The sequence below is a fragment of the Propithecus coquereli genome, unplaced genomic scaffold (genome assembly GCF_000956105.1).
Source record: "Propithecus coquereli isolate 6110/MARCELLA unplaced genomic scaffold, Pcoq_1.0 Scaffold1143, whole genome shotgun sequence".
In the NCBI taxonomy this organism is placed as follows: Eukaryota; Metazoa; Chordata; class Mammalia; order Primates; family Indriidae; genus Propithecus; species Propithecus coquereli.
This window is the reverse complement of record NW_012135448.1, coordinates 49,015-75,207: the sequence shown is the minus strand read 5'-3', so window position 1 is coordinate 75,207 and position 26,193 is coordinate 49,015. Positions and strand designations below refer to the sequence as shown.

General features: G+C 58.2%; 1 protein-coding gene across 1 annotated transcript; it reads right to left on the bottom strand.

The window, feature by feature from the left end:
* Positions 1-3,692: 3,692 nt before the first annotated feature.
* C1QTNF1 (C1q and tumor necrosis factor related protein 1) lies at positions 3,693-22,473 on the bottom strand. Its single transcript, XM_012657279.1, has 4 exons — positions 22,198-22,473; positions 9,309-9,477; positions 6,883-7,022; positions 3,693-6,145 (listed from the first exon to the last, which is right to left on the bottom strand). The coding sequence occupies exons 2-4, from the start codon at positions 9,461-9,463 to the stop codon at positions 5,595-5,597; spliced, it is 846 nt and encodes a 281-aa protein (XP_012512733.1). The 5' UTR covers positions 9,464-9,477; positions 22,198-22,473; the 3' UTR covers positions 3,693-5,594.
* Positions 22,474-26,193: the final 3,720 nt, after the last annotated feature.

Genomic DNA, 26,193 nt, shown 5'->3' with positions numbered 1-26,193 from the left:
TGTGCCTTCGTAGGGACTGGGTTGCATCTCATGCTTTCCTGCAGGGGTTGTGGGTTGCTAGTTTAAAGAAGACGCAGAAAAAGGGGGAACTTACTTGGTGTTGACTGTTAGGTTTTATCGTAGTTAGCGACTAGGGGGTGTGTTGGGTTTCGGGTCTGTGGGGCGAGGAACAAGCAGCCACACTGAGAGGGGAAGTTTTAACCAGGCCAAAGGTGATGGGCTGGGTTTCGGAAGAAAACTAGAGCGCGTCCACTGTTGCATTCTAGCCCTGTTCATTCTCTTTGAGGTTTTATTATCTACCTGCAAGCTGGGCTGGATCCTGAATTCTTTCAGTTTCCTCCGATGTCTGGCTACGACTCTCCAAACTACTATCTCCAGTTTTCTCCTGCCTTTCTAGCTTGGAATCACTGAAATTAAAAGTGACCTTTTCCTGAAGCCCTCCAAGCTGAAGCTGGAAGACTCGACAATAAACTTCAGAACCAACCACAACGGCTCCTGTGTGGACAGCCCTCTTGTTCTCAACTGAACAGTTGGAATGTTTTATCTGTCTTTAGGCAGGGAGCTTTCCAAACTGTCCAGAGCTTGTAGACTAATCCTATTTGTAAAATCTCTACAGTGGAAATTGCTTGTCCTTGCCTGGCCGTCTGCACGATGAGATGGGCTGTGGCAGGGGCTGGCTCCTGGGGCCAGTTGAGTAGGGGCACTTGAGGTCACCAGAGCTTCCCGATCGCTGCCCCAGCTGTGCAGGGACTCCGGAGAGGAAGGCCTGGTCCGCGGTTAGTCACTGTTTGTGGGACGCTTCCCCTGGCACCTGAGTCAGCCTCCTACTGACTCTATGATCTCACCCACCAATTGATTCAAGAATGCTTGTTTAGTGACGTTCTTGGAAGCACTAACCCTGACACTCCCGTCCCACCTCGCCGGCCCAGCCTCTGGCCCCGTCATAAGCCAAGCCTGGAACGAAGGGTTTATGACAGACGCTGAAGGTTCTACCTCTGGAGCTGGAGGACTTCCCGGCCCTCCATAGAGAAGGACAAGGCAACCTGGTTTTTTTGTTTTTATGTGTATTCTATTTGTTTTTATAACTGCTTTATTGAGAAATAATTTGTATACCATATAATTTACCCATTTCAAGTGTACAGTTCAAAGATTTATGGTATAGTCACAGAGTTGCGCCATCACCACTACAGTCAATTTTAGAACATTTTCATCACTTCCAAAAAGACACTGCATATCCATTAGCAGTCAGCCCCCACTGCCCCCAGCCTCCCCACCCTCTGTCTCTGTGGATTGTCTGTTCCGGACCTTTCATACCTATGGAATCATACAGTATGTGGTCTTTCGGGTCTGGCTTCTTTCCCTTCAGATAATGTTTTTAGATTTGCGGATGTCGGAGCCGGTGCCAGGACTTTATTCCTTTTCGTGGCTGAACGACGTTCCACGGTGTGGACAGACCACATTTTGTGTATTCATCCATGAGCCGATGGGCATTTGTGTTATGTCCACTTTTGTGTTTTTATGAGTAAAGCTGCTGTGAACATCCATCTACAAGTTTCTGCAGGGACGTATGTTTTCATCTATTTGGGGTGTGCACCTAGAGGCGGAATTGCTAGGTCGGCTGCAGCTCTGTGTTGAACGTTTTGAGGAACTGCCGGATTGTTTCCAAAGAGGCGGCACCGCTTTCCATTCCTGACAGCACGGTGTGAGGGTTCCGGTTTCTCCACATCCTCCCAAACATTTGTCACCGTGTGTCTCCTTGCGTAGAGCCACCTGGTGTTCAGGTCCTTTGCCCACTTTTAATCGCAGTAGTCGTCATTTTATTGTTGGGTTGCAAGAGCTCTTTATATATTCCAGATACAAGTCCCTGATCAGATACATGATTTGCAAATATTTTCTCCCATTCGGCGCATTGTACTTTCGCTTTCTTCCTGGTGTCCTTTACACACAGAAGTCTAAAATTTTGTTGCTGTGCAATTTATTTTTTTTTTTCTTTTGTTGCTTGTGCTTTTGGTGTCATAACTAAGAAACAATTGCCTAACGCGAGGTCATGAAGATTTATGCCCAGGGTTGCTTCTAAGAATTTTGCAGTTTCAGCTCTTGTATTTTGGCCTTTGATCTATTTTGAATTAATTTTTATATACGGTGTGAGATAGGGGCCCAACTCCACTCTTGTGCATGTGGCAACATCTCGTTTTATTTATTTTCTGTTTTTCAGGACCTGGGCAAGAATGTCTCGTGTTATCCCAGTTGCTGTGGCCCAAGAAAACCAGCTTGTTATCACGCTCTCGTGTTCCCGCAGCGAACCCTACAGAAAACAGTCCCTGAGGACCAGTGTAGACAGCACCCGTCTTACCCCCAGCCCTGGCCACAGAGACTCCGGAAAGTCTTAATATAAACTAATGTAAGCAATCCTTTCCTCTGGCTGAGTCATCAGCCATTTCTAAGTCTTTTTTTTTTTTCTAAAACACTGATATTTGTATTACAACTGAGTTTTCCAAGTCCATGCCGGAGACAGTTAGCCAATTTCTCACTAGCTGGGGACAGGAAACAGGGAAAAGGCCCTGTCAAGGTAAACTGCCTGGGGAAGGCAGCAGGTGGAGCAGGTCACTTTTAGTACCAAATGTGCAATTTGGAGGAGGCTGGCCTCTGTGTCGCACCACAGTCAGAATCCTGGGGAAATCCTCGGGAAGGCAAGGACCACGTCTTATTTGTCCTTCTGCCCCCAGGCCTGGCACGTGGTCTGCTGCAAAGCAGGAGCAAGAGTGGAGGAGGAGTGAGCAGAGCGTCAGGCCAGCCTGGAAGGACGGGGGCAGAAGGAGTCCAAAGAGGGAGGGCATCAGAAGAGGTTGGGCCGGCCCTGCTACGTGGTCCACGTGACTCTGTCCCTGGAAAAGCTGACTGGTCCCTGCCAGACACCTTGGAAAGGCACTCAGCCCCTGCACCCTCCGACCCTCCGCACAGAAAAAAGCCCGTCCTCTGCCGAGAGGCCTCAGCTCTGTAGAGGAGGGGGCCCGCTCTTTGTCCTGCAGAGAGCAGATCACAGAGTCCGGCCCCAGCCAAGCCTGAGCAGGACCACGTGGGTCACCCAGGCCCAGGCAAAGGGAGGAGAGCGGCTGTTTGCCAGCCTGCTGGCACCAGAGGGAGCGAGGCAGCTTCTGTCCTGCCCCTGGCAGTTGGAGAAGGGCCTGGCTGCTAACCGGGTTGGCAAGTGACGGAGAGAGGAAGGAGCATCTGCCCTGCACCGCTGGGGCATAAAGGGGCTGTTGAAGGGTGTGCTCGAGCCCATACACCACTGCAGTGGGGTGAAACGTATCCCCAAAAAAGACGAGTCTAAGTCTGGTACCTGTGAATGTGGCCTTATTAGGAAACAGTCTCTGCAAATATAACTAAGTTAAGAATCTCGAGAAGAGACTGTGCTGGGTTTAGGTGGGCCCTCAACCCAGTGACTGGTGTTCTCGTAGGAGAAGGAGAAGAACATTTGAGACAGAGGAGAAGCCACAGGGAGATGGATGCAGAGGCTGGGGTGACACAGGCCCGAGCTGGGGACGCCCAGGGCCCCCAGGAGTGGGAAGAGACACGGAAGGACCCTCCCCTGGAACCTTCCGAGGAAGCACAGCCCTGCCGACACCTTGATTTCCCACATCTGGCCTCCAGATCTGTGGGAGGATAAATCTCCGTTGTTTTAAGCCACCCAGTTTGTGGGGCTTGTCTGGCAGCCCCAGGAAGTAAGTACAGTTATCCGGGCTGCGGAGCCGTGGCCGAGTTCCTGCCTCCCTGGTCCCTGCTTCTCCCGGACCGCGGTCCCTGCCTCCCGCCACCGCTCACAAGCCACCAGCCCCTCCCGGCACCCTGCGGGGAACGAGGGTGTCCTCGCGTGTCCCAAGTATGAAGACAGGCAGGGTGGGCGCGGATGGACAGGAGGAAAGGAAGAGGATTTGGTTCAGGGCACAAACGGACGAGGCCAGGATGCTGAAAAACACCATTCCGAGTTTAATGTTTTCCGGAAGGAGCACCAGGGAGCTCAAGCGGCGGGTGGCACTCTGCTCGCGGTGGGCGCACCCGAGGGGACAGCTTTGGTCTGACCAGCAGAAGTCCACTAGAGAGAGGGACATGCGTGAGGACCCCAGAGCCCCCCCGGCCCAGAGAGGGAAGAGGAGTCAGTCAAAACCAGGGATCACCAGGCGGCAGGAGGAAATTCCGCATAGGGTCTCGGGCCTGGCACGGTGGGGTCGGGCCGTGGGGTCCTGCAGGTCAGGGAACGCCAGGGCCGCCCGCTGCCGAGGCAGGGCCAGGGCACCAATCAGACGCAGCAGCCCGCTCCAGAGGTCCTGAAAGAGCTGGGGGGGGCGGCCACCGCCTCTCCGACACCCACCGCCTGGGAGTGAGTCCCCACCCAGTGTCGGGACGCGTCTCCCTTCTACTCTGGTTTCGGGACTGAGGCTCACAGGAGCCTTCCAGCACCCCTCTGGCTGCCCCTGCTCTGGGACCCGAGAAAGCCCCTCCTGTGTTGCCTGGGCAGGGGCGGTGGGGACCTGAACGGTGCCAGCGGCCTGGCTGCAAAGCAAGACAGCGGACGCGGAGCCCGGGAGGCTGAACCCCGGAGGAAACGGGGCCCTGCGCGGCGTGAGCGGCGTTGACAGAAAACAGAACCACCGGCCAGGGCCCTCCGTGGCTGCTGCGTGTGGAGGAGGAACAGGGCGGCAGGCATGGAGACCCCACCAGGGCTTGAGCTGGCGTGGGGCGTGGAGCAGCACCGTGCCTGGGTGTACCGGGGGCTTTGCTCCTCATAGAAACATCTGCAGGTCTGGGGGTCCCTGAGGTCCCCAGCCGCTGTCGGGAGCCCAGAGCTCAGCTCAGAGCCAACAGCGGAGGGCGTGGCTGTCCCTCTGGGGGGCTGACACTTGCTGCCCCAGCCCCAATGCCCTCACTGTTGTGGCTCAGAAAGGACCAGCTGAGCCCTTGGGCAAGGCCACGGGGACGTCGCCAAGACATGGACATGGGTCCAGCTATCCCCAAAGAAGGCTCATATGTGGCCTAAAAGAATTAAGCCAGACGTGGTTTCCTGGAGGCCCTATGGCTTCCACCTTAGATCTCTTGGACAGAGCCTCGTGCGACCTCCAGCAAGAAGGACCCTCCCTCGGGAGCCAGCAGCTGGCCGGACAGACAGAAATAACGCTTTGCTCTGCTTTTTCCTCCATGGTTTACTTTGCTCCTTTCGAGACCTTTAGAATTTGCCTAATTATTTCCAGGGAAGGGGCAGGGGTGCTATGCTCTGGGACACCCTGCCGCCACGCGAGGTCACTTGAGGACGTGTGCACAGAGGGGAGCCAGAGGTCCCCCTGACTGTCCTCACAGGCACCCCGCCCTGGTGATTTCATCTGCCGTCAGCTCTCTGCGGAGCAGCGGCGAGATCTGGCTGCCCGTCCGTCCCGTGGAGGGCGTCTGGGTGGATGCCGAAGCGGGGATCGCAGAGGCCAAGGAAGTCGCGATGGGGGAGAGGCGATGGGGCCAGCTGGTGCCGGGCCCTGGGGTCTGCACAGCGCGGGGGCAGGGGTCGGGGCAGCCTCTGGCGGCGCGGCAGGGGTGGCCGCCTGCTAGGGCTCTGCGGCGTGCTTGACCAAGTAGCCGCTGAAGGTGATGTAGGTGTCGAACTCGTCGCTGAAGATGGCGTTCTCGCGCTCGCCCCGGAAGAGGCGCACCCACACCTCGTCCTGCTCGCGCAGCTCCAGCATGAGGCTCTGGCTCTGCATGATGCTGCGGTCGCTCACCTGGGCGTATAGGATCACCACCTCCTCCCCGTTCTTCATGATGTGCAGGTACGTCTCCTTCTGGTTCCAGGTGTGCACGTTGAGGCTGAAGAAGTAGATGCCAGGCACGTAGCAGTAGAACTTGCCTGTGAACATGTTGAAGTGGCTGTAGAGGTTCACGAACTCCGTGTCGAAGACCACCGTCTGGTAGTATTCGTTGCTGTGCAGGGGCTTCTTCCGGCCCACGGAGAAGGCGGCGTAGTGGTTCTTGCACCGGTCCCCGGGCGCCCCCATGGAACCTTTCTGCCCTTTGGGTCCAATGTGGCCCCTGGCGCCCGCTGAGCCGGTTTTGCCGTATTTTCCCTGGAGGCCGCGATCCCCGCGGTCACCCTTCTCGCCTAAAAGGAAGAGGAACACACGTGACATCGAGTGAGAGATTCAGTGTCACGCCATGCCTGGGCTGCGCCCCCTTGCCCTGGGCGCCATCCTGATGCGGTGTCACAGCCCTGACCTGGCGAGCCTCGCTCCTGCCCCCGCCCCCGTGTGAGGTCCCCCATCCTGGCACCAGGGTACTGTAACCCCCAAACTGATCCAGCAAACACATGATCTCAGGGACTGTTCTATTCTCATCCAGAAGCAATAATTTTTTTTTTTCCTTCTGGAGAGCTCTGGCAAAGAACAGGGAACACATGGGTTTGTCCAAAAGCAACAGGCTCCGCGGCCAGGCCCACGGCTCACTCTGAGCAAATGAACTGCAGATGTGGGGACTGGGCTCAGGATCCGGATTGCAAGCGTCCCACTCAGATTTCCCGGGGCTGTGCAGGGTTATCTGCTGTGTGCCGGGCCATGGCGAGCGGGTGGGGACACCGAGCCTTGAGACGAAGGACACAGAAGCCTGAAGTCCACGTGCAGGTGGAGGGAGGAGGCCCCAGGCAGCCCTTGGGCTCCCTCTCCCGTTCTCGGTCCTCTGCGCCCTTCACGAGCCCTCCTCTTGGAAAGCGGCTGGAGCCTCAAAACCAGAATTCCTCTGTCCCCCTCTCTGGACGACAGCAGCCTGCCCTGCCCCCGCCCAGCCCCACCTGCCTCTGTCTCGCCCCCAGGGAGGTCCCCTGCGCCAGTCCTCGCAGGGTCTGACCTTTCAGGATGGTGATGTTAATCTGGGGCACCGGGGCCGCCTGGTACAGGGGGGTGGCGGGGTCGCAGCAGCGGAAGCACTGGGAAGTGGGCAGCTCCTCGCCCTGGCTGGGGCTATATTTTTCATGTTTTTCTTCCGCCCTGAGGGGACAAAGTGTCACAGTGAAAACCACGAACTCCCTCCCTCGCCTGCCGTGCAAGGCTCCGTGTGAACCTTGGCTCGCGGCAAACCCTGGGGTCTTAAATGGAACTTCGGAAAGAGCCCCCTGCCCTTGGTTAACAGCCGTCATGGTCGCCGAAACACTAACAACACAAACAGCAATGACTTAGGGCTGTGCGGGGCAGAGGCTGCTTGGAGAAATCTGCACCTCCAGGGGAGGGTCTTCCGATGACGCAGGACGAAGCTGTGACTCCCTGTCACACATCTGTGATTCCAGAAAATGATGTATTAAGCTGACTTGTTGGTAAATGACAGAGTTCAACTTGATCTTTAGGATTCCTTTGACCTGCAGCAGCCGAGCCTATAAAGTCTCCAGCCGACGCTGGAAGGCCCAGCTCGCTGGCAGGAGGGATGGTGACAGCTCCCTGCTACCCCCGCGCGGCAGCTCGCCGCGTTGCACCGTGCTGTCCGGCTTGTGGCTTTTCCTGCCCTGGCTCTAGAGCTGTGACCACCCAGCTCAGTGACAGCAGAGTCCCTCTGCGTGGGCCAGCTCCCTATCGAGTCCCACTTGTGCACCCCAGACGGTCCAGGAGGTGGATGTGTGTGCCCCGAGTTCAGCCATGAGCCCAGGACCCCAGATGAACACTGCCACGCCTACCTCTCTCCTAAGCCCCAGACCTCGACGTGCACAAACTTCTCACCGGAAGTCTCCATCTAGGGACTCAACAGGCCCCACGACGTCACGTGCCCAAAACTGAAATCCCTGTGCCCGTCCCTTCGCTTCCGGAGCTTCCTCTTTCCAGACGCTGTTTCTAGCATGATCACCGGCTGTCCAGGGCGGAGCCTAAATTCAGCCTCATCCCGGGCTCCCCTGGCCTCACCACCTCCAGTCCTGAGCCCCCGTGCTCACCCCTCACTACCTCCAGAACTGGGCCCTTGGCCCTTACCATCTCCGGAGCACGTCACCATTCCCATCACCATTTCCAGAGCACCCTTGGAATCCATCTTTCTCCAACTCCTCCCCTCTGCCACCTCCCTCCAGCATTCTTTCTAGAACGCTCTCTCCACGACTCCCCTGGTTTCCTACAGCATGAAGTGCAGGTGAGACCCTCCCCCACTAGACTCAGCTGCCTCCGGGCTCGGCTGCCCTCCCACCCTGCAGCCCCGGCACCGGCTCCACTGCCCCAAACTGCCCCCGGCCCTGACACCACCAGCCACACCTCTGCACCCACCATCTGGCTCCCGGGCACCTGGGAGGTCCTCAGGTGTCCTCTGAGACCCAGTTCGGTCCTCTTAGTCTCCCCGACCCTCCCTCTCCAGCCCCCACCCCCGGCGTCGTGGTCACACCCGTCCCGGGGAGCCCACTGCACTGCACGCATCATGTGTGTCTGTCTCCCTCGAGGCCTCGGAGTCCCCGGAGGCGAGGACGGTGCCTCTCGTGTGTTTCCAGCCTGGCGGGCTGCCTGGCCGATAGCAGGCACTCCGTGCAAACAGGAAGGGGAAGAAGAAAGAAAGGAATGGTGCGGCTGTGCCCCAAATCCTGTCCAATTCCACAGTGTTCCAAAGATAGCTTGAATTCTCGAGAATCGAGCCAGCCGGATGCTCAAAATACTAAAGAGACTCAAAGCCAGCCTTGAGCTGTCATCCAGGTCTCTGGGACCTCACATGGGTGAGTGGCAGTCTGATGAGCAGCCCTAAGCATTTTGTGTGTCCCTGTGAAATAGCCCAAGTGGCCTGGAGTCTACATGTCGCTGCAGGCCACAGATGCAAAGGCAGGCGCCGTCCGCGTCCTTCGCAACTGTCTGAGGAAAGCCAACACTCAGCCTGCCCGGTCCCACCAGTCCTCCCGTGCAGAGGGAGGATGAGACGTGCCGGTTGAGGGCAGGTCTCTCCTAGGGACGCTCGTCCCGGTCCCTGCCTCCGAGTGGTGCCTAGAACCCCAGCAGACACTCCCGAGGGACAAAGTGCGGATGGAAAGACAAACTGAAAGCAGGGCTGCTCTTGATTTGAGGATGTGGCTGAAAACCGCCCTCCCCTAGGCGTGGGATGAGGCTGGGTTGCTGTGCGCAGTTTCCGATAAGGCACCCAAGTCGCTGAAAGGAGGACAGGCTCGTCCGCCCCCAGGGCCGGTGTCCACATGGGCTGCTTCTCAGCTTTGGCCTTTGCTCCCAACGTCTCACAGTGAACCAGCCTCCCGGGGGCCCCTGAGCCCCAGGCTCAACCCGGCCAGAGCCGGAGCCCCCGCAGTCACACCTCACAGCCCTCACCTGTCAGTGTGGTCCAGCGGGGGAGGCGGCTCCGTGGTCCCCTCCTGCTCCGGCTGTTCCTGCTGCACACGGGGCACCAGGCTCAGGGCCGGGCCACAGGCAAAGGCCAGTAGCAGGCAGCACACCAGCGCAAGTCCCCATCCAGGAGAGCCCATCTTCCTGCCGGGCCCTGGTGGGAAGGGGACACATGGGGAAGGTGCCAGGTTAGGAGGGACTCTGCAGAAAAACCGCCGGGAGCCTGAGGTGCTCACCTAGCCACTCATCACTGCGAGATGCTTCCGCCACACTCCTCTAGGAGAACAACCACACACACACACACACACACACACGCATCACACATGCACACACCCGCAACGCACTTACAGGCACACGTACACACACACACATGCACACACACGTGCGCACACACATGCACACACTCTCACATGCACACATTCGCATGCACACACTCACATGCACACATACGCACTCACGTGCACACTCACATGCACATAGTCAGATGCACACACTCACACACACTCACATGCACACACAAATGCACATGCACCTCACATGCACACACATGTGCACACACACTCTCACATGCACATGCACACACACACACATGCACATGCAAACTCTCTCCCCAGAGCCTCGGCCCACCAGGCTGGTGTCGCTGAGCAAGGCACTGTCTGTACCCACCCAGCCTCTCAGGAAGGAGAGTCCATCAGCCGCTGGCCCCATGGATAATCGCTCACCATCCCTCTTAGGACAATGAGCAAAACCCCAAGTGAGTCTTGCGCGATCACTGTCCCTTAGCGCTAGGCAACACTGGCTCATTGTCGCAGTCCTTCAGAGGTGGCAGGTGAGTGGGAAGGGGGGGTGGCACAAGCTGCTTTCTGGCCACCAGGGGGCGCGCCAGTGTTTTCAGCATCTAATTCAGGACATGCCCAGCCCGGCCCAGCCCGGCCCGGGGTCACGGTGCTCGCAACCCCCTGTCTCTCGCTCACAGCGCTTTCGGCAAGTGCTTGGGACAGGACCCTCTTCGTCCAGTGTTGAGGTGGTCCTTCTAGAAAGAAGTGTCCACTGGGGGCTCCCAATGGGCCTGTTAGGGCGCTGTGCTTGGGCTTAAAACAGGCAAAACAGCCCACTTGCTTCCCCGGGCAGCCTGCGGTCCGGAGGTGGGAAACCTCCCACCGTGGGAGAGTGAGAGCGTGGGGCCTCGGGGCAGGAGTGGGGAGAGGCAGGCTTCCCCGAATCTCTCTCCTTCCCTGCCATGCATGCCTCCGCCGGGTCTTCTCTGTGGCCCCCAGCCCGCCCCCAAGACAAATACCCATCTACGTTCCCTACCCATCCATCTGCCATCTCCCCAGCCCCGGGCACGGCACGAGCAGCCCCCCAATCCGGCCCCACTCTTCAGCTGGACCTCACGGCACTCCCTCCGTGTTCCCGCCCTGCCGCTCAACCTGAAATGTGCACACCTGGGGACACCTGCTGCTTCCTGTTCAGCAAGGCCGGGCAGGGCCCTGAGGGGTCTGCACCTTCACAAAGCCCCCAGGCACTGCCAGAGCTGCTGGTCTGCCGACCACACTTCAGAGCACCAGGTTCCAGCCACCACTGTCCCCCAACTCGCGACACCTGCCCACCTGCCTGCGTACTTCTTCCTTGGCCAGGGGCACCCTTTCTCCTCTCTCCTACCGATGACCAGGCCGACAGCGACAGCTGCACCGGGCACCGTGCTAGGTGTCGGGTATCCTTTCAAACAGTCCGTGTAACCCTGTAAGTTAGGGGTGGGTTTGGGAACATGTCCTCAGTAATCATCTGTACCCCCTCACAGGCCTCATAAGGACCTGCGGTGACTGCTTTAAGGAGACAATATTCATTCATCATTGTACCCAATTTTTACATGAGACCATTTAGAGAGGCCACTTAGCCTTAGACTGTCCAGTTTTTAAGCAGGGTGGCTACATTTGAACTCAGGTGGGCTGACTTCAGATGACAACAAGACCCTCCCCACCTTGCTGGCAAGACCCAGCTCAAGCTTCTTCCTGAAGCTTCCCAGACCCCTCAACGGGGGGAACACTCCCTCCCTCTTTTTCGATTTTGTTTTTCATATTGTCTCATGCTGCAGAGTTTTGTTTGGCCTGTGAGATTCTACCCAGCGCACTGTGCGCGACCTCCTCCAGGCCTGGGGTAGCCAAGCGTCCTGCGGCACCCTGAACTTTGATGCTCAACAAATATTTGTCAAATTGAATTTCTCTAAATTTGTTTATTTCTCTATTTCTGTATTTCCTCTGTTTTTTCCTTGGCGCCTTAATAATTACTCTTTTTTTTTCCTTTCTAGTGCCAAGCCTGTACCAGTTAAAAGGAAAAGAGGCTTTCCGTTCTTTAAGCATTTTTCTTCCGAATCCAAATAATATATTATTCATTTTTAGAAAAGTTGGAAAGTAACAACAAAATAAGTAAAAAGCTACCTTGGATTATTCTACCCGGGACTTCTCCACCTTGGCACTACTGACATTCAGGCAGGGGGCTGGCCTGGGCTTCGGAGGATGCTTAGCTGTACCCCTGGACTCTACCAACTAGATGTCATTAGCACCACCGCCCCGCCCGGTTGTGACGACCCACAGTGTCTCCAGACATTGCCATATATCTCTGCCCGGGGCGCAATTTGCCCCCAGCTAAGAGCCGGCGCTCCGCCCCGATGGAAGCACACTTCTGCATGTCGCTGTGTCTCTTTCCAGCCTGGAAAAGGGATTTTCCACAGGGATTTTGGTCTGCAGAGACGGGGCCAGGAGCAGCTGGGTTAGGGCGATGCATTCTCAGGAGGGGTGTGAGCCGCCCGGCAGAGAGCCAGGGGCTCAGGCCGGCGGGAAAGGGCGGCTGGGCTATGGGGGCTTTTCTCTAGAGCCTCCTCTTTGGAGCCAAAGCAAACCCAGACTGAAATCTTTCCTTCATTGAAAAGACCTTAAGAACCACTTTACCAAATCCTCCAGCAAAGTCAGCATCATGACATTATGATCATTTTAGTCACTTTTGGGCAACAACAGGATTGCCCAATATCTAACCGAACTTGGCTGCAGGTCATCTTTAGCGATTTCCAGCAAAATGAAGTCCCCTACACGGGGTGAGGTTTTGCCCCCATGAGGTCATTTGGAAGAATGTGCTGCACCAGCGGAGGCGCGTCCAGGGATGTGGCCCCCGACATCCTGACCAATGGTGTGCGATCCTCCTGGGCCTGGACCCACACGGCCCGGTCTCCTAACCGGGCTGCGGTCAAAGCCAGTGAAGACAAATCCAACATGACTCAGGTTCTGTACTTGCCTTTCCCAAACCCTGTGAGTAAGAGCCAAACCCCACAGTAGCTCTACGGGCTGTTTTCTCCCACCGTGCCCCCGGGGACCTGCGGCGCTGCGGCACCCCCTCCCCAGCCCACCCCACCCACCTCCACCCCAACCTCCCCACAACGAGACTGAATCCCCCTTTACAGGAGGTGGGAGGCAGGACCCGGAGGAGGGCAGGAAGGCTGAGAACATTCCCTGTTAGTAATTTTTATCCCTTCCCTGACCTCATATGGACCTGCGGTGCATCCTTTAAGGAGAAACTATTCGTGCACACATCCAGGTTTCCCTGTATTCGTTTTAAATTGGTCCTGTTCTATTTCGGCCTCACTTCCGCGTCACCGTGCCGTGCATTGACAGCGGACACCTGCAGCTCTGGGACCGTGCCTGCGTTCTGTGCCGCTGCTCCACCCAGCCCAGTGCCATTTGACGAAGGCATTTTGTAAACACTGATTTCCTTCTTTAATCCTCACTGGGTGAGCGGCTCTGGAGGCAAGAAGCCTATAATCTCCTTCGGTTGGAAGGAGCCTCGGAAGACAAGTCCAAGCTGTGCTCTCTGCTGCCGATCTAACCAGGCCTTGTTTGCCGAATGCCCGTGATTCGCACGGCATTGTGCAAGAGCTTTGGGAGGAAGTGATTCAACCATAAATTAAATATACTCCCTGACCTCAAGAATATAACAGTCTAGTGAAGGAAACACACAGGTACCCGATCACAGCTCAAGACAGAACCACAAACGTTCGATCGAAACGGTAAGCAGGTAACGCCCTAGCCCTGTGCTGTCCAATGCATCAGCCACTGGTCACGTGTGGCTATTTAAAATTAAATTAATTAAAAAAAATATAATTCAAAACTCAGTTCCTCGGCCGCACTAGCCACATTTCAAGAGCCCCACTTGCTACTGGTCACCACGTTGGAAGGTACAGCAGAGAACTTCACATCGCTGCAGCAAGTTCTATGGGACAGCTCTGCTCTAGATTAAAATGAAGTTGGGGGAGGGAGGAGGAACTGCGAGCAAACAGCAGGCCAGAAATCTGGGAGTCATTTAGACGCTTTCTTCTCCTGCATCCGCCACCTCTAATCCGCCACCAGCCCTCTTTAATAGCTCTTGGGGTCCTCTCCCCTCTCTGCCCTGAGCCTGCATCAGATGCTCTCCAGGGGCTCTGGCTGTCTCCCAGACCTCAACCCACCCAAGACAAACATCCTTGTCTGGCTTTTCTAGGGCCTGGAAATTACCCCAAAATTTTACATGCATCTCCCGAGGAAGCTTGACATACAATGGGACTTTATCCCACACCTAACGGCTTCCAGGTCTAGCTCAGCATCGAAACCTGGATGTCTCGGCACAGCAGCAACCATCCCTCAGCCATCACCACCCCTTCCCGGCACCTCTTCCTGCCACCTTTGCCCCCCAGTATCCTCTCAACCAGAACAGGAGCCCCGAGTCCGCCCGCCCTCGGCGCTGACGTCCGGTAGGATCTCCTGCCGAGAAGTCAGAGCCCTCGGATACTGCAAGAGGATTCAGATACCGGGGCACCGAGAAAGAGGAAGGTGCCACACTGGGGCGTTCTTCTGACCCTCATGGCCACTGTGACCTTCTGACGCTGACATCTGCTCACAGCCCTGGCCACCCCCAGAAGCCACTGTCACAGTATATGCCTGTTTCATATCTAATGTCCCCTTCTGCAACTGGGCAGCGCCAGCTGGTCTTGGGCCCTCCCCCTTCCCCCGACCGTGTGGGGCAGCGGCAGTGGTGGAGGGGGTCCCTTACCGAAGGAACTCTGGCCAGGTGGAGGTGAGCAGTGGCTTTCATGAGAGACGCAGACACCGTGGTGCCAGCTCCTCTCTCAGCCTCCCTCTCTCCCTTTCCCAAGAAGCTGCTCTCTGTCTTGGAGAGGAAGGATTTGCTTTTTAAGGTTTGGGGGGTTTATTTGGTTACCTCCAAAGCTCTAGCCCAGGGGTGAGGACAGGCTGTGCCAGGGCTACTTGCTAGTTAATAAGCAAAGGTTTCCTTTTCCCTGGATGGGCGTAACAGCTGGCTTAGGACCAAACGGTGAAAGAGGCCAAGAATTCATCTCATCTTAAAACGTCTCCCTCCTCTCCTGAAGCAGCTACACCTTGGCCACGAAGGGCTCACCTGGGGGGAGAGTGGACTTGCTCTAAATTTTTGCCCAAGCTCTGCAGACCAGGAGGCCACGTGGGCTGCCAGGCAGCAGGCCTCTGGGGCACCTGGCCAGCCGGCCTCCAGTGGGAACAAAGCTTTCCTTGAGTGGAGCAGCTGTCCTCAGATCACCTCCCAGCTGTGGCGCCTCGGGCGGCAGGCTTGCCCCGCGCTGAGAAGCGCGAGAGAGAAGAGGCACTGACAGCTGGTGCCGCGAGCCTGCTCTGCAGGTGGCCTGGCCCACGGCCCACTCCCCAGCACCAGCAGCAGCGACACCCTCGGGGTCTGACCGCTCCCAAGACAGAGGGAGGCTAGAACCTGGGAGTCCGTGGCTGGTACCCTGCCACACCCGGCCCCGACACGCAGCACAGACATCTCTGCTTGGCTGTCTCGTGTCCAGACAACGCCAGCAGCTTCCAGGTATCTCCTGAGGAGGCCAGTATACGATAGGACTTTGTCCCAAGCCCAGTGGCTTCTAGGTCAAGAGTAAAATTGAGTTCAGCCTCCCATTGGTCCTCCCGCTGCCTGGTCCCGCCCGGCCAGCGCTCACTGAGACCACGGCGACCTCTCAGGTCCAAGCACTGTTCTGTGATCTTCCCTCGTGAGAGCTTTAAACCCTCTTCCTTGCCTCGGGGTTTGGCCCACGCTGTCTCCGGGGGTTCATCCTTCCTGATCTCCCCCTAAAGACAGCTGCTTCCCCGCACTCAGCTCCTCCTGCTCCAAACCCTCTTCCTGCCTGCGCGGCGCCCCAGGCCACTTCCCCGCCCCTGGCCTGACCGGCCAGTCCTAGGCCCGCAAAGGTTTAAGTCAATACAGTTGCCACTGGCCACGTGGGGCCATTTCAAACAGTTAAACCACATAAGACACCCGATTCTCGGCCACAAGAGCCACATTCTAAGTGCGCGTGTGGCTAGTGGCCACCATATTGGACAGCACAGCTGTTGGGACCTTTCGCTATCTCTGGGGGTTCCACTGGGCAGTGCTGGTCCAGACCCGTGTGGGCAGCCGCCTGCTGAACACCCCCTTTGCTCTGGCATAGGCCCCGAACCCCCAGTTCGGTCACCCTCCTCCCCATCCTCACCATGCTTGCTTCTCCCGGGGCGGCCGCAGCTGGGCGAGAGACTGCGCCGTCCCCCAGGGCTCCGGCCGGATGTCCGTGCCTGCCGCGCCTCAGCCCTCACCGGCCCCTGCAGGCCTCCTCTCCCACACCACTCGCCTCCCATCTGTCTTCCATGCTGTTTCCAGAGGCAGCTTTTAAAAATGCAAATCTGAACGCCATCCTGTGTAAAGGAAGCGGGCGAGCCGCGGGCTCCGCCATCCGGCTCTCGCCCTGGCCACATATCCTTTGCCCCAGCCCCGGAGCCACTCTCAGGCCCAACACAAGTCACCTGAGGTCTCATCCTCCTGCACACGCTCCTTCCTCTGTCTGGACGCCCCCTTCTCCTGTCACCTTCTCCATCCGTGTGTTCTTCAGAGCCCAGACTGATGCCACCTCCTCCAGGAAGCTTCTGGAAGCCCCAGTCTGCTGGAGGTGCCCCTCCCCCAGCACCCAGGTCTACGATCGCTGGTTTCCTTGTCCAGTCCCCGCAGACCCCGAGCTCCTGGAAAGTGGGAGCCAGTTCTCATCTCCATCATGTAGGTCTAACTTTCAACACGACCCCACCCTCACCTCAGTCAGTCCGGCGAGCACACGCCGTGGCTGCCAGCCGCTCAGGCCTCTCTCTAACTCGGGGTGCGGGGAGAAGGAGACACCAGTAAGTGTCACCAGAATGCTGGGTCCTCGTGCGGCATGCAGCTGTCCTCTCCACAAATGCTCCTCTTGTCTGACTCAGAAAGTCTGTGGCTTCAACAAGACAGTGGAACCCGCTGCTGCCGTCAGCCAGGGTCGCAAACCACCGGCTGTCCAGGAAGATGGTCCAGGTGAATACGTCACGGTGCACCCGCACGATGGAAAACGGGAAAAACGAGGTTGCTGATAGGGTGGTGAACTGAGCCATTGGTGGGGGGGTTACGGGAGACCCAAAGACACATGCCCTGTCCGAAGGCACCTAAAGAAAGAATACTTGGGGTGGGGGCAGGTTCAGCCGGCAGCAGCCTCCGTAAACATGCGGATGTTTATTGACACGCAAAGATGTTCATAAAGCAGCGACGAGTGCAAACGCAGGTTGAAAACACGCACAGGCACAGGGACACGCACGCACATGCTCGAGGCCACCCACACGGCTGCTGCCCACGGCGACGGTCCGCGGAGATGCAAACACGACGCCTGGCATTGTCTTACTTTGGCTCCTCCGTTCCCTTCCCTGTAACAGTCACATCTTTGTTTCACAGTAAGTGCACATTATTTTCCACTTAGAGAAATGACAAATAAGCCCACTCTGGGGACTCAGGGAGCATCTTGTTTGTTCCAGGAAACTCCACTCTACGCATAGAAAAGTAGAGTGGGGCGGCGGGGTTGGCGATGCCACGGCAAACCCGCGGCTGCGGCGGGACAGTGTGGAATAGAGAGTGACCTCGAGCCAGAGTCTCCTGTTCTACTCACTCGCTCAGCAGGTGTGTGCGGAGAGCCTGCTGTGCGCGCTCATCAGGGGACACACGGAGGTGCAGCCCTTCCCGTGGGCAGCAGACTCTCTGGAGGTTGTGGCAGGGGACGTGTTAGGCCAGGGAGGACACAGCACAGGGGGCCCAGAGAAGCAGCACCACAGCCGGGCAAGCCGGGGAGAACGTTTCCTGGCCACAGGGGATTCGTTCTGTCTTTGCCATACCACTTGTGGGTGGCCCTTGCTGCTGACAGAGGCTTCCTGAGTGGAGCTGGCGGCTGCAGATGTGAAACAGAAGGAAAGGGGGCCAGGTCCCCAATCCCCTCTCTGTGAGCGATGTGCAATGACCAGGTGACTTCGAGGACCAGGAGGATCCCCATCATTTACTGGAGGTTCCTTCCGACACAGCCTTGCGAACGTGGACTTCGGCACCTGCTAAGCTCAGAGTGATGAAGCCACTTGCCCCAGGTCCCATGGCGGGAAGTGCTGGACCGCGCGTTAGGCCAGGTACGTCTGACAGCAAAACACAACCCACTGCACCCGGCCGGGGCGGGTGGGGGCGGCTCCAGAAAGGTGCCAGACAGCACAGGTTCCTCCTGCCAAACCAGGGTCCGGCAGCCATTCCTACCCCAGACTCAGGCTTAGGGCGCCCATCTGGTTCACTTCTGGGGTTACAGCTGGAATAGCAGCTGCAGCCCTTGGCTTTGAGGACCATATGCACCCGCGAGCCTATGCATTCGCTTATTCGACAATCACTGAGCGCCCGCCACGCGCCTGGCACAGTGCGGGCACCAGCGAATCCGTAGCTCTCCTCACGGATGCAGGGTGCTACAATCTCCCTGGGCCAGGCTGCTGGCATCTTAAACCCCACCACTGGCCTTTAATTTCTTTGGATGTAGACACAGAATCACTTTAAAATGTGAGGGGCTTGGGCAGTGTGGCCCATTGGACGTGCATTTTTAGGACATTGCTTTTGTAGGGTGGAGCAAGAGCGGCACAGTGGCGAGCTCTAAAGGAGGGAGGGAAGAGCCGTGGTGCCGGGGGCAGACGGTCCCCCCTCACCCCCAACACCCGCCAACAGCAGACACAGACCTGAGCCCTGGGGCGCAGAGGGATCTGCGGTCGAGCACCGCGCAGGCAGGACTCACAGGACCGAGGCTCTGGCCTTTGCAGAGACACCTTCCTGGGGCAAGGTGCACCTTCTACCCTGACTGCCGGAAGTCCCTGGAGCCCATGGTCACCCCACACCCGCCCAGACCCTCCCACTCTTACTTTAGACTCTTCATAAGGAGACCGGGCCAAGCGTTGCCCAGCTCTGAAGACCAGCGCCGGAAACCGCGGGGCAGAGTCGCAGGGCCCAGCCCATCTCAAACCCACCCAGGGCTGGCCGCCGTCCCAAGTGAGGTCCCTTCCTTTCCTGGTCCCCGGCAGAGGGCAGCTGGTAACCAGACGTCCCACCGGGGAGGGGCTGCAACCCGAGGTGAGGGTTCGGGGCACACCACCAAGTGTGGCTTTAGCAGTGGCCAAGAGCAAGGTTCAGCCCAGCACAGGGCACCAAGCACTTCGTTTCCCCACGCCCCAGCGCCTGTCTGCCTCTTCCCTCCCCAACCCAGCCAGCCCGTCTCCTTCCTGCCGCCTTCGGCTTCCCCTGGTCCCACTGAAAGTTCCTGCAGGCACCAGGGAAGTGGTCAGTCCCACAGCCGCCCCACGGCCATGCAAGACGGGCGGGCGTCGGGGGATGGCCTGTAGCTCCGGGCCAGCCCTGCCCAGGGCTGCAGAAGGGGTTGACTCCAGAGGCCTCAGAGGCAGGACAGGGACAGTGGGTGGTGGGGGTTGGGGGCGTCTCCAGTGCCCCTTCCAGAGACCACCCACTTTGAGCCACATTTGCATACCCAGCTTGGTTCTGGGGATTGAGCCTGGGCAAGGGGGCGCTGATGTGCAGAGAGCCACTCAGGGCGCCCAAGCACAAGCACCACGCGGCTGTGACCTTGACAAGGACCCAGCGGTAAAGCTCCCTCAAAGGGAAGGGTACACAAGGCCCCCCAGGCCCCTCACACCACCTGCCCCTCCCCACCAGGCAGAGGCCGCAGAGCACCGTTCCAGCATCTCACCCCGGGGCTCAGGAGGAGGGAGAGGGCAGGTGGACCTGCTCTGCACGCCCTGCTTAAGCTCGGGACTGGCCTCCCGAGCCAGGACCCTGGCGCAGACCCCTGGGCAGGGCCTTGTGAGCCCCAGGCCCAGGAGACGGGCGCCAGGCTGCCCGGGAGAGCTGCAGCTGCTGTTCTGCAGACTGCTCTGTAAAGTGTGCAGGTGACTTCTCGCCCTGCGGGGAGGGGTCAGGGAGATGGTGGGGTCCTGCCCAGAGAGCTGCCTGGACACCTGACCCTAGCAGAAGCCAGATGTCAGCAGGTGAAACAGGGGAAGTAGCAACCCTCGGCCCACGAGGTAGTTAAGCCACCGAGGTAGAGAGTCTCGGAGGCCACTGCCCCACCCGAATGTGTCCGGGGCTCTGAGGACAAGGAGAGGACACGGCTTCCGGAAGGGCCATCTCCCTCCTGGGAAGGCGGTTGTCAGGCATAGTTGGCCTCAGGTGGTCAGCAGAGCGTGGGGACTATAGGGAACCTTCTGGTGTTCCTGCCCTTCTGGTGCCTTCACCCCACCCCTCCCCTCAGGCCCTAGAGCCTCAGCCCCCCAGGCCCAGGGACAGGGACCCACAGGAGGGCCTGACCCCCGAGGACACCACACACACGGGAAGCTCGTGTCCCTGCAGCCTGACTGTATCTATGATATTCTTTTCATCTTTGTTTTGATGGATGAAGTTCAATGCCAGAATATTTGGTTTATGAGTCATGCTAATTACAGCTGGGAGGAAGGCACCAGGAAGAACAACAGAAAGGAGCATGTTCCGAAAAAGTTATGCTGTGCTGGTTGCCCCGACCAGGGAGGGTCTATCCCAGGAATGAGCCGTCCCCTTCCCGGGACGCGTGGGCTTTCTCCGCTCCCACTGGGGACAGTGCCCTGCTGCCTGGCTGCACCTGCCCCAGAGGGGCCGCTGCGTCCTGCGGCTGCACAGGGCCCACCCAAGTCCTCCCCGAACTGCTGCCCACGGGAGCACCTTCCTTGGCATCACTGGGACTCGAGATGGCAGCAGGGGAAGAGGGAGCGGGGTGGAGAAGGTGAGAGCCCCTGTGCAGCAGACCTGTGTCCTTCCTGCCGCGGGGCATCCTCTGTTGGCAGCTGGGAAGAGGAAGCGAGAAGCTTGGGGAGCTGGGCTCAGTGTCCCCAGCAGGGGTGGGGATGTTAAAAGCACAGTCTCTGGGTGCGAAGACACAGATTTGCGTCTTGGGTCTGCCACCCACCTGCTCTGCGACCTCAGGCAAGTCGTGAGCCGCTCTGAGCTTTCCAGCTCTCAGCTCTCCAGAGTTTCTGAGAGCTCCCTCTAAAGAACTGTTGAGCATCAACATTTTCTCAGCTCCTGCCACGCAGAAAACACACGGGTCTGTGGCTGACGTTGTGATTGTCATTGCCGACGTGAGTGTCCTCGGGTCACGGGCACCTACCTGCCCAGCTCTATAGGTCTAGAGGTCCTCGGCCCTCTGCTCCCCTCCCCCAACATCCCCCCCCAACCCCCCACCCCGGTCTCCCTGCCTGTGCCTCCTCCTCTCAGGTTAGCAGGACGCCGCCGAGCAGGCCTCGTGGGGAACGTACTGACCCTCCCCGCATACACAAGGGTCAAGTGCGTCTGTTCTGTTTGTGACAGTACTCACAGGGCTGCACAGCCGCCGGGGAGCATGTACTTTCCTGTACTATAAAAAGCAAAGGCTGAGCAGCGTCTAAGGACGTCACACGCTCCCCGGGGACCCGGGAAGTAGCTAGTGGTGGGGAAAACACAGTTTCTCAAGGCATTTCTCAATTGCAAAGCGCAGAAAGAGAGCGCTCCCAGTGTGTCTGTCGCCTCCATTCCTAGAAGCGAGGTGAGACAGAGCAGCAGAGCCAGGTCACAGGGAGCTTCCTCCCTCCTCCCAGGCACGAGTGGGCCAGGACACCCGTGAGAGCCTGAGGCACACGGAGGGGCCAGAAGACACGCAGGCTCTCCAGGGCCGGGAAGCAGTGCAGGCCAGCAGGTGGGGACCACACCTGTGCCGGGAGATGCCCCTGAGGCTGCGTGGTGAGCTGTGTGTCCACATGCACTGTCCGGAGGCTGCGGGCGGCTCAGCGACTCCAGCCCCAGACCAGGGCCACTCTCAGTGACACAGGCAGCTTCACTTCCCAGGAGGTCCCCAGGAAGGAACACTGTTTTTTCCTGCCCAGCCGGAACACCAAGGCTGTTAGATGTGGGGGCCAAAGTCAACGTTTCCTACGCTGCGCAGGGCCCAGGAGTTGGCCACGTACGGGACCGGACAGACCTGGCTCTCGGGTGGTCTAGGTGATACCGGGTGGGGCGAGGGGATCCCACTAGGTGCAGGGACGGCCATGGGTGCCATGCGCTTCCCTTCCTCACCCTCAGAAAGGCACCAGAGAAGAGGGAAGCAACATAACACCCCACAGAACTCGGGGGTAACAATTTTTCCTGACAGTGTCCGTCTGCAGAAGAGCCCGCCTCCTCCACGGTCAAGGAGGGAGATGGGGGATCCCTCCGTGGCACCTAGCCTGAGGAAGGGGAGTTAGCCTGGACGGGGCGCAAGGCTTTCCCTGAAACTCCTGGTCCTGCTGCCCCTTGGCCACAACTGCCAGCCCGGCCCCTCCCACTGGCCATGCTGGCGAAGGTGTCTGCTCAGCCCTGCCCTGGCCACCGGCTGAAGCCACGAAGGCAGGAGCAGGAGCGGCTGGGTCCCTCCCAGCTGCATCCTGCCTGCGGGGCCACCTACCTCCGTCCAGCCCGGCTACCAGCCGAGTCCTTGCCGCCGCCTCTTAGAGCATCTCCCGGCCGAGCCTCCTCCCGGTCAGGTCTGGGGAAGCACAGACTTGTCGAAGGCGACAGAGCAGGGAAAAAGTCCTCAGGGAAGAAGGCGCAGAAGAGGGGGTAGGGGAGGTGCAGGCAGCAGCCGGCCCCTCCCGGCACCTTTATCTCCGAGGTCTCTTTGGCCAGAAGCGGAAACGCAGTTTCTCGAAAGTAAAGGAAGAGGCGAAGAAAGCGGGGCCAACGTGTAAAGAGCAAACCCCAGCCAGATGTGAGCGGCGGAGGAGCTCCCAGCGCATTTTAGCCAAACAGCAGCCGCTGAGGATTAACTGTGTGTGCCCCGCCGGGCAGAGCGAAGCCAGCGCCAGCGCTGCCCTCCTCCCCGCCACCCCCGGAAGCCAGGAGCCTGGGAGCGCAGATGGCCACCTCTGGGTGTCTGGACGTCTGTCCAGAGGTGGAGGGGGCTGGGGGCCCAAGACAAAGATGTGCTCACAGGGTGGGGGTGCCCAGGAGGGCTGAGAGCTCCGGGCTACTTGGTAGCAGGGGGATGGGCTTCAGTAGCCAACCCGGCGGGATCGAGTCTCCAAACAGCGCAAACCTGAGACACACCATCTATCGGGGGCTCCACCTGGGGTCCAGGGACTGAGAACAGGTTTGGGGGGCTTTGTGAGCCCCCACAACAGACTGTCAACTTGCGCCTGCATGTGCGTGTGTGTGTGTGGGTGCGCGCGCGCACATTCACGCGTGTGTGTGTGTGTGTGTGTGTGTGTACACACGTGTTTGGAGAAGGAGATTGCCGGTTGCGCTCAACCGTCTTGAGAGCTGTGACCCAAAGGTTAGGAAGGAACCTCTGCCCGAAAGTTTCGAATTTTCCAGAAAACAACATGAGTGCAGTGGGGGTCTGGGGTGGCAGGAGGGGTTCAGCGTTCCTCCACCTCCACCAGGCTCTCATTCCTTGATATAAAAAACTGACATTTTCTAAACCACGCAAGTATTTTTTCTGAACAAGGCCCTGGCCTCCCATACCAACCTGTGTCCCCGGCTCCTCCGGAGCCGTCCCTGCTCAGGGCCCAGTCGCCATCCGCGACCTCTGAGTCAGACGGCCTGTTCTGGAATCTTATCATGTCATTGGAAGAGGGAGGATTTGGTTGGAGAAACGAAACTCTGCCAGGACGATAAGAGTTTTCCTTCCTTCTTGCTTCTGTCGGCGCCTGCTCCCACGTTCCCCCGGCCGGCTCCCGGCCTGGAGGTCGTACCTGCGCCTCGTTTCGCTATCGCTCCTCCAAGGGCCTCTCTCTCTGGCTACATGGGACTAGAGATGTAAAGACAGGGACGCTGGTTTGGGACGTTCAGGGCAGAGCAAAGAGGCAGAGCTTCACTCCTCCTTAGAACCTCCTCCCGTCCCCTGCACCAGCGCGGGGCGAGGCGGAGAGGTCGCAGGGAGAGGAAGAGGAGCGCATGCCAGGCCACTGTCTGGCCCCAGGCTGGGCTGGGCAGCGTCGGGGAGAGCTGAGCGGTGACAGAGAGGGGACGAGAAGGGCAGGCTTCTGGGTGGAGAGGGAGCCCGAGAGTGCCCAGCGGCCACCCCGCAGAGCCCTGGCTGCGCGTGCAGCACCCTCCTGAGAGCAGAGGCAGGAAGGCTGCCGACCCCTCCAGTGCCCAGGAGAACTTCAAGGACACAGCGGTGAGATTAAATAAACTGGAGATGTGGCCTCCGCTAGCCTCAGAAGACTCAGGGCTGCTCGTGTTCTTGGCATGTGCGTCTGACGCTTGGCAAAGCTTACATCCCCGTTGCTTACTGATACAGGAAAACCCAGAGATAAGCTTGTCTTTATTCCTGTAAGTGACATGAGGAAGTCTCCCTGTCACCACGAGCAAGGCCCAGCGCACAGACTGACCTTCCCTTAGTCGCTCTGCCCTCAAATAGCCCTCGTAGCAAGGAGGCCAGAGAAAAAAACATTTTACGCAGCCCCTGGGAGTCCTTTGTCCATACACCAGAGAATCTGGGCCTTTCTTGGAACTCTTACGAAGTGGGAGCTCCCCAGATGCGACGGAAAAGTTCCTCGCTGTCCGCCCCAGGAGCTGAGATTTAGCGAGGCGCCGGCCAACACCAGAACTCACCGAGCTGGACACAGCTCGTAAGAGGAAAAGATGTGGAAGACAGAAGATTTATTCTTTCTTTTTACTCCATGCACGATGGCTCTGGGGCTGAAGCACCGAAAGGCGGTTGTCTTCAACATAACGCCCAGACACGAATGTGGAGGCCCCACGTAGTGCAAAGGTCTACAAGTATCACCAGATGACGCGCATCTCTTCATCCCAGGAGGAGGCTTGGAGTCCTGGCTCCGTCTTACCTTGACCCACCTGGAGATGCTCCCAAACCTCGCTGGGCCTGAGTTCTCTTACCTCAAGAGCAGAGACGGGCCCAGGGTCTCTCCTCTGGAACCAACGAGGCCGGATGTGGTCAGAGTAAGATGGAAACACCCCACAGAATATCTTAACCCGGGGGCTTCGGGCAGCACCCCTCCCTCAAACATCAGGACGTTCCGCAGTGGGATAAACCAAGGCTGTGAACAGTCTCCCGACAGTCCAAGTCACATTCTATCAAATTCGTTTGTGCCAAATTTAGAGGAAAGCTAAGTTTCCAGAGCTTTTGATATTTTGCGGATTGGGGTAAGCCTCTGTGAACCTGTAGTTTCCCATGTGACAAGTGAAAATGTTGGTGGCGCAGATATAAAGTGTATAATTTCATTATAACTGTCCTTCTTGTAAGTGTCATCTTCCTCCCCCCCTCTCGGGTTGATCCCCACATCTCCCAAGGGATTAGAAAAGGGTGCACTCATTTCCCCCGAGGCTGAAACTGGGGGCCAGGGAGAGTGACAGGAAACGCAACAGAGGGAGCCTGGCGTTTCCCGACAGATCTGTGTGAGGCGGAAGGCTCACATGGGAAATTCCAAAGACTAGGAATCGAGGTCTGGGCACATCTTAGGTGCGGCCGCCGTGGCCACAACTCAAGCCAACAGGCAAATGGACAAAGATTCGCAGGCCCAGCTGCCGAAGAACGCAAGCCAGTCCTCGAGAAAGAAAATAGATGCCACCAAAGCACAGAGCTTGCCAGGTTCCCAGTGCTCTCTGTCGACTTCGCTTCTGCTTTAGGACTCTAACTAGGAAAGATGGAAAACTCGGCAAGCAAGGGATGGTCTCACAGACTCCTTGGTTTTCTTCCTTCCCAGCCCTGGGCTCCCCCGAGCAACCAGAGGCAGTGTTTTCAGTTTAGCAAATACCTTCCCGTTGGACACAGTCCCTGTGAGTGCTAGGACAAAAGTCACGGCAAAAAACAACAACATAAATCAAAAACAAAAACGAGCCGCAGGGCCTGGGGGAGGTTTCATCACACCGTGATAATGGGTCAGAAGTTAAAGCCAACCAGAAAGACTGAGCCCCCAAGGTCCCTCCCAGGGTCCCTAGTGAGCTGCATGCCAGGCCCACCCTGCAAATCCCCAGGAGCTCACACCTGTACCAGGGCACCCGGGCCAAGCCCCTCCAGGCTTCCTGAATATTCCCAAGAGACTCCGTCTTCCCAGACAAGGGCAGCTCATGGGATTTTGGGCCCCAGAGGCTCACAGGGGAGGGGACACTCCCTGGAATCCTTGGCAGAGGAGGCAGCTGTCCTCCCCAGCTCGGCAGCTCTCCCTCCCTCCCTGGGCATGGCATTGCCACTGGTTGTGTCTGTTTTCTCATCACTGGAGAAAGGGATGTGACCTCGGTTACAGTCTGCAAGACATTCGGTTCCAGATAAGCACAGCATGTCATTAGCAGCGCTGTGATTTTCCCACTGCGGCTCCAACATCCTGCCTTTCCCAGCTATTCTGGGCCGGGCTGCCCAGTTATCCCACAAGAGCAGAGACGGGTATTGCAAACTTTTGAATTCCATTCCGCAGGGTAACGACAGGCAGGCTCAGAC

Coding starts and splice junctions, on each gene's coding strand:
- C1QTNF1 (XM_012657279.1), bottom strand. CDS start 9,463: ATGGGCTCTCCTGGATGGGGACTTGCGCTGGTGTGCTGCCTGCTACTG. Junction 7,023..9,308: donor CCGCTGGACCACACTGACAG/GTGAGGGCTGTG, acceptor TTGTCCCCTCAG/GGCGGAAGAAAAACATGAAA. Junction 6,146..6,882: donor TAACATCACCATCCTGAAAG/GTCAGACCCTGC, acceptor TCTTCCTTTTAG/GCGAGAAGGGTGACCGCGGG.